Raw genomic sequence first — 11,381 nt, 5'->3', positions numbered from 1 at the left:
CCTAACCGCTACTTCCTAACCGCTACTTCCTAACCGCTACTTCCTAAACCGCTCTATTTCTCCGTCACTCTGCTGCCTTAACATGAAGCTGCCGCTGGTCCGCCAGCAAAACTGACACAGAGACCAAACTGTGGTGATACAACTGTTGCCATGGACGCCGCTCCCGGAGCTAAACCTCGCCATTATTTAGTTTTTGTTATCGCCCCCTGACAGCTCGATGTTATTTGAATAGAGGCCAGTTTGAGGATGTTTGATGGTGTGACTGTGGGAGGTCACGGAAATGAAAGTTAAGAGCACTGTGTCCATACAGGAAATGCAAAGTTTTTTTTTTTTTTTTTTTTTTAAAGCAGAAGTTGAGGTTTGTGACCTCAGAGGTTTAAACCGAAATGTGAACACTGAGCTGTGGTTTACGATGTTCTGAAAACGTCAGGTTGGAACTTTAATACAGATTCTTGTTTTTGTTGTTGAGATAAAATGGTCGCCTTTGCCACTAGACGTGTTTTCTTGCGTTTGCCTTTGACCAGTGACCTCCATAAACAATAGAAGCCAAAGATGTTTTTATCACTTTCATTAAACACATGCAGTAATCACTTTCTACTATTGTACTTTTTTTTTTTTTTTACAGAAACAAATGTATTTCAGGAATAAAACCTATGTCACGTTAAACCTCATCTTGTGTCTGTCTGCTCTTCTGGTTTGTGCAAGATTCAGGGAACATCTGGTTTCACTTCGTTTATGATGGAAAACTCCAGCTCTCCTCCTTTTTTGGAGCAAAATGGGTCCAAAGTCAGAATGAGCTCTAGCAACAGAGGTTGACGCAGTGCTTAATTTGTAAACCGACTGACGCTGGAATGCAAATAGTGGGTGGGTCGAGGGGGTCTGGGCGGCCTCCCCCAGAATATTTTGAATAAATAGATGCTATTTCTTGTATTTTGTTGTCTTTTAACAGGTTGGTAAACATCTACGTTTACCTACATTTGTAAACACTCCGCTTCTGTCAAGATCCTATCCCCCTCCCCGTTGCTTGACGGTTCCAAGCCCGACACTGTCCCTGCTCGTTGTCCGACTCCACATGTGAAACCTCCAGGCGCCTCCGTCTGTTCATGGCGGCTGCTTGTGGACTCCTGCCCACGTACGGCTGCCTGGTTAACTCGGTACTCACTCCCACCGCTCTTTTAGGGGCGGAGATTTTTTTTTTTTAAGGGTAGACGCGGAAATTCTACTTGAAGCGGCAGCTCGTAGTGGCTGTTGTGTTTAAAACGAGTGTTTATATAGTTATTTTCTGTTTACATATCCAGTATAAGTTTTATTCGTTCAAGGCAGTCACATTTGTTCATAACTTTATTATCAGTAAGACTGAGAGTTACTGGATCCAAGCAAATCGATACTGGAACGCATCTTGTCAAAAAGAGAGTTCCCGCATCCTGTTCTGGCAGGATCCGGATCACATTAAGCCCTGGGTCGACGACGGCTAACTGTTGGTCTGCTTTACCTCGACAAGACTTATAAACTCATCGGCCTCATGTTTAGTCGGGGAAAGTCTCGTTGAGACGAAATGTTTCTTCGGGTAAGGGGTTTCTGTCGACTTGTCTATGTGAATGGGAGGTTTCACATGAAAAATAAACCGTTCAATAAAAACAAAATGCAGCAGATGAAAAGGTAAAGGCTCAAACATTTGGAGTTCTGTTCTAGGACTGAGAAGAATATGTAGCAAAATATCCAACACTGGTGAAGAATGAGGTGAGCTGCAAGGCGATGAGCTCTATTTACCGGTTGGTCTACATTCCTGCCCTCACTAACTCTGGGTAGTGACCGAAGGAACGCGATCGCAGAAACAAGGAAACTAGTTTTCTTCACAGGGAAGCTGGACTCTCCCTTAGAGATGGGGTGAAAAGTTCAATTAGAGCTTAGCTCCAGTTCAGTGGTGTAGTTCATGTGATACGCAAGCGTACGGAGTATACACACTAAAAAAGCTTGGGATTTTCAGTATACACACTTAAGTGCCCAATGACACGAGCCCATGTCACGTATCATGATACGTGACATGGGCTCGTGTCATTGTCAACACATTTGGAACATTTTATAGACGCACTGAGTTGGTTCAACCTGTTTTTTGTATAATTAATATTTCTGTACTACTTTATACTTGAACATGTTTTGCTTTGATACCGTTTCATAAATTTTATAACACGTTTTTAATACAAAGTACAAAGTTTGTTGTTCATTTTTTCAAATATAAGCATCAGAGAAATTTTGAAATGTTCAATGTGCTTAAAAGTCAAAAATAAATTAACGATTACACTGTACCGACTGGTGTACTTTGGTTTCTAAGCGCAGTATACCCACTACAAAAATGTAGACTACACTACTGCTCCAGCTGGTTCAGGACGTCTATTTAGGCCGATTTTCTAGACATGTCCAACTTGGAGGAGACCGTGGGGAAGACCCAGGACACACAAGATGGTAAATGGACTGCAATTATTTAGTGCTTTTCTATCTGTTCAAGCCACTCAAAGCACTTTACACTAACTGTGCCCTCATTTACCCTTTCATACAGCACTCTACTAGATCTACAGTGAGGAATATAAGTATTTGAACACCCTGCGACTTTGCAAGTTCTTCCACTTAGAAATCATGGAGGGGTCTGAAATTTTCATCTTAGGTGCATGTCCACTGTGAGAGACATAATCTAAAAAAAAAAAAAAAAAATCCGGAAATCACAATGTAAGATTTTTTAATAATTTGTTTGTGTGTTACTGCTACAAACAAGTATTTGAACACCTGTCAATCAGCAACAATTCTGGCCCTCAAAGACCTGTTAGTCCGCCTCTAAAAGTCCACCTCCAATCCACTTATTATTCTAAATTAGAAGCACCTGTTTGAGGTGGTTAGCTGCATAAAGACACCTGTCCACCCCACACAATCAGTAAGACTCCAACTACTAACATGTCAAAGACCAAAGAGCTGTCCAAAGAAGACAGAGACAAAATTGTAGACCTCCACAAGGCTGGAAAGGACTATGGGGCAACTGCCAAGCAGCTTGGTGACAAAAGATCAACTGTTGGAGCAATTATTAGAAAATGGAAGAATCTAAACATGACTGTCAATCTCCCTCGGACTGGGGCTCCATGCAAGATCTCACCTCGTGGCGTATCAATGATCCACGTCATAGTTTAAGATCATGCATGGCACGGAAGGTTCCCCTGCTTAAATCAGCACACGTCTAGGCCCGTCTTAAGTTTGTCCATGACCATTAGGATGATCCAGAGGAGAAAGTTCTGTGGTCAGATGAAACCAAAACAGAACTTTTTGGTCTTAACTCTACTCACTGTGTTTGGAGGACGAAGAATGATGAATACCATCCCAAAAAACACCATCCGTACTGTGAAGCATGGGGGTGGAAGCATCATGCTTTGGGGGTGTTTTTCTGCACATGGGACAGGACGACTGCACTGTATTAAGGAGAGGATGACCGGGGCCATGGATTGTGAGATTTTGGGGAACAACCTCCTTCCCTCAGTCAGAGCATTGAAGATGGGTCGTGGCTGGGTCTTCCAACATGACTATGACCCGAAGCACACAGCCAGGAGAACCAAGGAGTGGCTCCGTAAGAAGCATATCAAGGTTCTGGAGTGGCCTAGCCAGTCTCCAGACCTGAACCCTATAGAAAATCTTTGAAGGGAGCTCAAACTCCGTGTTTCTCAGCGACAGCCCAGAAACTTGGTTGATCTAGAGAAGATGTGTGTGGAGGAATGAGTCAAAATCTCTGCTGCAGTGAACCTGGTGAAAAACTACAGGAAACCTTTGACCTCTGTAACTGCAAACAAAGATACTGTACCAAATATTAACATTGATTTTCACAGGTGTTCAAATACTTATTTGCAGCAGTAACACACTAATAATTTTTTTTTTTTTTTTTTTTTTTTTATGAGCTCAGTTTAAGTGTAGAAACATTGTGAAGTGTTTCAATGAACTTATCATCATCGCTCAATTTTTTTTTTTTTTTTTTTTTTTTTTTTTGTTATTATTTTTTTTTAAAGAAAGAGAAGTTCCTCGGTTCCTCCTGGGCTGTTCCGATTCTTTTAATCTAGGTTCCTGGTTGCGATGGACGGCACTCTGACCGGGGTGGCTGCCGGCTTTTGGCGGGGGGTCGGCTATGGTAGTGTACGTGTGGTCATTGGTGGTGTAGGGCGGCGGTTGGGGGCGTGGCTTCGTCTCATCCGGGCACTGGCTGGTCTTCCTGTGTGGCATTTGCGGTGGGGGTGCTCTGTGTGTGGGGGGGTGCATGGGTGGCGTGCTGGGGCGTCTCCGGGCCTATGGTGCGGAGCTCTTGATGTGAGAGCCGGCCCTCCTCGGCTGCGGCTCCCTGCTGCTCTGCCCCTTGGGCTGGGGCCGGCCTGTGGTCGCTGTCAGGTAGATGGTGCATGCGGTCGGCCCGACAGAGATTCTGTCGGGCTATCTGTGTGTGCCTGTTGGTTGCTCGGGTTGGGTTTTTGGTGGTCCCCCCTCTCTTGGATCAATTTGGGCCCCACGTTTGGTGTGGGGTCCACTCCCCCCGGTCGTGCCCCCCTTTGGCGGGGGACTCCCTTGCCGCCGGTGCATTGGTGGCTCTCGGTGTCTGGGCTGGGTGGTGGGGTGCACGTCGGTCCGCCCTGGTTGCTGCCTGGCGGGGCCTGGGTGCCCTGGCTCTGTCGGGGCTCTGCTAGGGGGTGGTATGGCCTCGGGGCTTGGGGCTCGGTGTCCATGGCCGGATCTACTTGGGGGGGGCATGGGTCGCTGGCCGGGCCTGTGGGCTCGTCGTTGCAGCTTCCTGGAGGCTCTGCATTGTGGTGGCTGGGGTCACCCGGTTCTTTCCTCTGCTCCTCTCTGGGGGGGTGCGGTTCTCCCTGTTGGGAGACTCTTGGGGCTCCGGGCCTGTGGGCCGCTGTGTGTCTGTGGCTCCGGTCCTCCCTATGTTGCCATTGTGTCCTGGGGGGGCGGGTCTGTGGGCCCCCGCGTCCACTATTGGGCATTCTTTTGGAGAAATCTGGTGGTGGTGGGCGTGCTTGCGCGGGTGTTTGGATTCAGGTGCTTTGACAGATGCACGCTAGGTTGGGTAGTGGCGGAAGCTAGATGATTCATTGTGCGATGTCGAATGTTTCATGGTGATATTGTGGGTGGCATTGTGCTGTGCATGTTGTTTTGTCATGGTGGTCTCTCGTCTTATCTTCTTCTTTTTTATTATTTATTTATTCTTCTTTCTTCTCTTTCTAATAAATTATTTTAAAAAATCTTACATTGTGATTTCTGGATAAAACATTTTTGTTTTAGATTGTCTCTCAGAGTGGACATGCACCTAAGATGAAAATTTCAGACCCCTCCATGATTTCTAAGTGGGAGAACTTGCAAAGTCGCAGGGTGTTCAAATACTTATTTTCCTCACTGTATACAAAGAATAATCAGAGCTTTATCACATTCATACACTGATGGGACACACATCAGAGGCAGAGGTTCAGTGTCTTGCCCAGGGACACTTCGGAATGTGACTGATGGTGGAATCGAACCCCCAGCTCTTGCATTGGAGGACGACTGCTCTAACCACTCAGCCACAGCCACCCCAATCACTGAAGCGACTTGGCGCTAACCCAGTCTAAAATCATTGGTTCCGCACCAGTTAAGTGCCAGCCCGTCCACTGCCAGTACTCACCCCCACTCAGCCCAGTTTATGGGACCACCTCGTTTGTGGTTCCAAGCGGACGGCTCCGAAGTGACGATGTTGACGTAAGCAGACAGCAGCTGTTGACTGACCAGTGTAGCTACGTCACTGGATGACCCGCCCAGTAAAACTGCAAACCACATCTGAACCTCCACTTCCTCTCCGACATGTGAAGAGTGTGGGTTTGTATGTTTTTCTAGAGTTCGGTAATGGAAGCTGCAAACGTATTTTCGTAAACCACCGACGAGGTCCAGACCTTTCTGTGTTGGCGCATCAGAGGACTCAGAGACAGCTGTTGCGATACTGCCCACTTTGCAGTGATGGTCCCTTCCACAGAGCGGGACACAAGTCCCAGTGGGTGTTCACCTACACCTACCGGAGAACCGACTCGAGTCGTAAATATCTATGGCAAAGCAGCTTTTGTCTCTGCTGGTTTGAGAACACCTTGGAGTCGTCCCAGAAGAAGCTGTGGAAAGATGTCTGGACCTCCCTGCTCAAGCTGCTGACCCCAATCCGACTCCAGAACAAGTGGAAGATGATGGATGAGCACAGTAACAAATTTTCTTGACTTAAAAAAAAAAAAAGACGTGAAAGTTTTTTTGAGCTCATGAATCAAGAGAAAGTTTATCTTATAAGCTGTAAATTCATCTGAGCTTCGTATTAAATCTTAGCTTTAGTCCATCATCTTTACCTGCTTTGTCCTTTTCAGGTCATGGGGGTCACTGGTGCCCAAATCCAGCTATCACTGTGTGAGAGGCGGGGGACACAAACAGGTCTCCAGTCCATTACAGGGACAGAGACATTTACACCTAGGGACAATTTAGAGTTACCGGTTAACCCAACATGACAAAAACATGTTTTTGGTCTGTGGGAGGAAATCAGAGTACCTGGAGAAAACCCATGCATGCATGGAGATGACATGCAAACTCCACCTGGAGTGGAGGTCCACCGCGACAGGGATTCAATCAGGCAACCTTCTCGCTGAGAGACGGCAGCTCTACAAACTGCACTGCCTGTTGGTTTGACTCCTCCATGAGAATTTCTCTCTGATTTTTCAAACTGAGATCGTTTTAGCTGCCGTCTACTGCAGGTGAGATACTCACTGCTGAGAATTACTTCACACAACCCCATTAAGTCTGCCAGACTGTTCAGATTTTACAAAAATGCATCGTTTAGAACTCTGTTCTGAACTACTTTGGCCATGGCTGCCTCAGAGGAGTCGACAGGGGAGAGGGTCGACTCCAGAAACCATCTTATCAGCATCAAACCAGTTGACCCACTATGCGAGTGTGCTGCTTGTGGGACCAAGTTAGTTGTGGCTCATTGGACTGATGAAGTCCTTTGGATGAAGGACGAATAAACGTTAAAAAAAAAAACATCCAGAGGACATGACTTAACTTTGTTGGATTTTTAACTTCGATTGTTGAGCAGGAACTTTGATGTTTTGATTGTTTAGCACAATTTTCCAGTGGAAAAAAGCAACGGAGCAGGTCGCATCAGGCTAAACGTTCGAGTTTATTCAACAGATCCATTTCTAATTACACATAAAACATGACATTAAAAAACATGCTGAATAAAGACACTGAGAAATATATATATAAAAAAAACCAGTTATGGGCTTTTTTAATAGTCTTTGCTAAATCCTGTATTTAAAAAAAGTTCACATTCCTTCATTTTTTTTAGTCTTTGCTGTATTTAAACGGCTCTCCTATGGAAGAGGTTGCATTAGAAGGCTCCAGGTGTTGGGCTGCGTCACTGCAAGGTGGGATGTTGCTTAAAAACCGTTGAGCATCCCGCATTGGAAAAGAGCAAACCTAGCTTTAAAAAAAAAAAAAAAAAAAAAAAATCTCCTCAGACTCGTCTCTCTGCGCTAATTTGAGGTCTTTCGCTGGGGCCGGCTCTTTCTTCTCGGGTCATTCGGATCAGGTAGCGGCTGGCCTGCTGCAGGTCCCACTGGTGCCTGGAGAGGATCTTGAAGCAGTCCTCTTTGGAGCAGAGGCTCAGTAAGTACAGTTGCTCCACCTGAAGAGAAAGAAACACGACGACAAACCTCAGAAGCAGGAATTAAAACACAGCAGGCAAAGGGGCTGTTCAAGCCTGGTCCTTAGGTATGAAGATACATGAGTCTCAAAAGTACCGTAGTCGCACGAGCGGACACGATTTGCATGCGTACAAGAAGATCCACGCATTACAGTGCCTTGCGGAAGTATTCGGCCCCCTTGAACTTTTCAACCTTTTTTCACATTTCAGGCTTCAAACATAAAGACATAAAATTTTTATTTTTTTGTGAAGAACAAAAGAAATTTATTGGATGTGTCAAACTTTTTTAACAAATAAAAAACTGAAAATTTCATTCCACTTCACGATTGTGTCCCACTTGTTGTTGATTCTTCACCAAAAAATTAAAATTTTATATCTTTATGTTCGAAGTCTGAAATGTGGCAAAAGGTTGAAAAGTTCAAGGGGGCCGAATACTTTTGCAAGGTACTGTACAAGTGCGTACTACAAGATTCACAAACGCATCAACAGTTCTTAATATGTAAACATTTAAATTTGCACAAGTAGGAAATACAAATGGTCAAATACACGTGCACAAAATAACCTGCTGCACACCGTACGGTTAAAATTAACCTAAAACGAGCAGGTTATTCTTCATGTGGAATATTTATCAGGAAAATATAAATATACTGAAAAAATATATTATTTTGGTAGTTTTTCCACAAGAAGAATAACTTACCCATTTTTTATGTTTATTTCAGCTGCACAGTCCACAAATTAAGATTTTCTTCTTGTGGGGAAAAACTACCGGAAAAATATAATTCGGTACTTTTGTGTGAATTGTACATTTGAAATGAACTACTCAAAAAGGTTAGGCTATTCTTCCTCTGCAAAAACTACAGGAAAAATACATTTTCTTGTATTTATTTCTGCTGCAAAAATTACAAGAAAATATATTTCTGGTAGTTTTTCCACAAAAAGAAAATGTAAATTTTTGTGGACTGTACAGCTGAAATAAACACCAAACATGGTTCGGTTGTTCTTGTGGAAAAACTTCTGTGAAAATACAATTTTCCTGATTAATATTCCACATGAAGAATAATCTGCTCATTTTAGTGTTTAATTTTAATGATACGATTCACAAAATTAATGTTTTTGGACTCTGTATTAGCATGTTTTAATATACGGGTTATGAGCTACAGTGCCAAGTTAGAGAAGTATATTTTCCCAATAGCTGAGTATTTGTACAATTTTAAATATACAGTAGTCCCTCGTTTTTCGCGGGCGATCCGTACCCTGAAGCCCCACGATAAGTGAAAAACTGCGAAGTAGGAATAGTAGTACAAGTAGTAAGTAGTAGTTTATTTTAGTGTATATATATATATATATATATATATATATATATATATATATATATATATGTGTGTGTGTGTGTATGTATGTATCTATATTAAGGTGTTTTAAACCTTTCCCACACTCTTGCAATATTCTAAACAATGTTTCTAAACTCTAAAAGAGCACAGCATGTCATGATTTCAGCCCTCTGCCTCTGCTGCTCTTGGCCACGCCCACTTCTCCGCTCTGCACAGAGAACAGCTGATCAGCTGCAGGAGGAAGCTTATCCTGCAGTGTGAGCTGCACAGAGGTGCAGGAGGTGCCAAATCATTTAAAACAATTTATTTAAAATAAAAATTCCATGCTGATCGTACGGCTCATCCATCAATCAGCCATTATGTGTCATGTCCAATCTTATTCTGAAAAACCGCGATAGAGCGAGTCTGCAATAAATGAACCGCAAAGTAGCGAGGGACTATTGTATACGTTTAAAAAACTTTTTATGCATTTATAAAACTTGTGGTACGCATGTGTGACTGCTTTTGAGACACACTTATCTTCATACTTGAGGGCCACTGTCCTGCATGCTTTAGATGTTTCCTGCTCCAACACACGAGATTCATTCAAACCAGGTGTGTTGGATCAGTGAAACATCTCAAATATGCAGGACGGTGGCCCTCGAGGGCCAGGATTGGGAAACCTCTGGTTTAGTTTGACTTATGAAAACATATTTCTTCAGAGGCACAATTCAACAAAAGTCAAGTAACTGTTGGGTCATTTGCTTCCTAAGAGTTTAAACCAGAGCTATTCAACTAAACTGTTCAGGGGTCGGACATCCAGCAGTTATTGTCATTAAGTTAGTTTGTTTTATGGTTTAAAATCTAGTTTTATTTAAAAATGAACCCATTGGTGGACAGAACTGAGTTCATCCGTGGGCCTGATTTGGCCCCCAGACCGCCAGTTGAATTTAACGTTTCCATAAGAGCCTTCAAACTACTTTAAAAAGCACCTCCTATAAATACAGTAGCTGAATATCTGTTAATAACTGGATCAATGGACAGGTGGACATTTTGTTGGTAATTTTAACTTATGTTTGTCTTTCAAACATGTTTGTCCGTAGTGTTGGCAAAAATCTCTCAGATCACCGGACGGACTTAACGGAACTTTCACCGGACAAACATCCACAACGGATTAACTTCAGAGTCAGTTCAATTCAAGATGGCGCCGCAGCTAATGGACCTTAGCTAACACTACAACGGTTCCGGCTCCGTCAGTTTTACAGTTCTACTTCTGTGGCCTGACCTTGAGTTGTTGCTCGGCCCGCACCGGGTTCCACTCGTTACGCTGAAGTGCACTTTGGACCTCCTCGGTGGTCACTCCGTGTACGGCCTCCATCACCTGAGCAGAACCACATGTTAGTCGGGTTTCAAACAGCGGTTGTCACGGTACGAAACAACCAATGAACTTCAAGAACTCTAGCATTTAACATGCGTCTCTTTTCTGTTGCACCAAACCACGACCCCCATATCACGGTGTCGCTGCGTCCTCGGTTCACGCTGGAACGTGCACCTTGAACAGTAAAATAACTAAAAGCTGTATCCCACCTGTGCAACGAAGCTCTCCTTGGCGTTTTGGGCGTAGTAAGTTTTCTCCCGCTCCCTTGTCCGCTCTCGATCCCTGTCCTTGGTGTCGTCGTCCAGCTGTGGCGTAGAACGAGCCATTTGGGACATTTTAACCAGGTTGGACCCGAAGGCGCCTTGAGGAGGTAAGAACTGATGCTGAGGTTGTGTCTGTCCTTGAGGGGATAAGACTATTTGAGGAGACCATGTGGGGCCTGAGGTCGGCAGGACTAGGGGTTTCCTTTGGGCTTTCAAGTTCAGGCGTTTGACGTTGAGGGGCGGAGGCCGAGGAGGGGGAGCGAGGCCGGCCTCGCTGAAGCGCCGAGGGTCCTGCTGAATCAGCCCGCTGTGAGCCGCCATCCCAGGAAGCAAGAGTCTGCCTTGCTGATCCATTCGGAAACCCACGACCATTTGAGGTCGGGGTCGAGATCCACCTAAGACCGACTCCAGGCTCTGAGACAAACCTGAAGACACAAAGACGACGTTTGAGTGTTGCAAGTTCAACGTTTGGATCCGGGTTGAAGAAGAAAGCAGCGGACTTTTCACTAAGACACGAGAAGAAACCAACTTTAAATGGTTTCATCCAAGTAACAGACATTTGTTAGTATAAAACGTGTAGGCCGGGGGGGGGGGGGGGGGGGGGGGGGCCCCTGTTGTTTTTGTGGGGCACTCCTTCCACCATACCCCAATTTATGAAAAATGAGTCATTAAACAGAATCGAAGTAGAAACAGAA

At 44.5% G+C, this 11,381-nt stretch overlaps 2 protein-coding genes across 5 annotated transcripts in view; both read right to left on the bottom strand.

Moving 5' to 3' along the window:
• gps2 (G protein pathway suppressor 2) overlaps positions 1–11,381 on the bottom strand; it is an 831,114-nt gene that overhangs the window by 101,979 nt on the left and 717,754 nt on the right. The gene's annotated exons all lie outside the window — the stretch shown is intronic.
• The window catches only part of tnk1 (tyrosine kinase, non-receptor, 1), a 26,864-nt gene continuing 22,869 nt past the window's right edge, over positions 7,387–11,381 (bottom strand). The window contains exons 12-14 of the mRNA XM_037676254.1: positions 10,633–11,111; positions 10,331–10,426; positions 7,387–7,717 (exon numbers count right to left, since the gene is read on the bottom strand). Of these exons, the coding sequence (XP_037532182.1) occupies positions 7,547–7,717; positions 10,331–10,426; positions 10,633–11,111 (746 nt within the window). The 3' untranslated portion in view covers positions 7,387–7,546. The remainder of the gene's footprint in view (positions 7,718–10,330; positions 10,427–10,632; positions 11,112–11,381) is intronic.

Source organism: Nematolebias whitei, chromosome 1, assembly GCF_014905685.2.
Source record: "Nematolebias whitei isolate Nwh7 chromosome 1, NemWhi1, whole genome shotgun sequence".
Classification (NCBI taxonomy): Eukaryota; Metazoa; Chordata; class Actinopteri; order Cyprinodontiformes; family Rivulidae; genus Nematolebias; species Nematolebias whitei.
The sequence above is the reverse complement of the archived record's forward strand: the minus strand, read 5'-3'. Positions and strand labels throughout refer to the sequence as shown.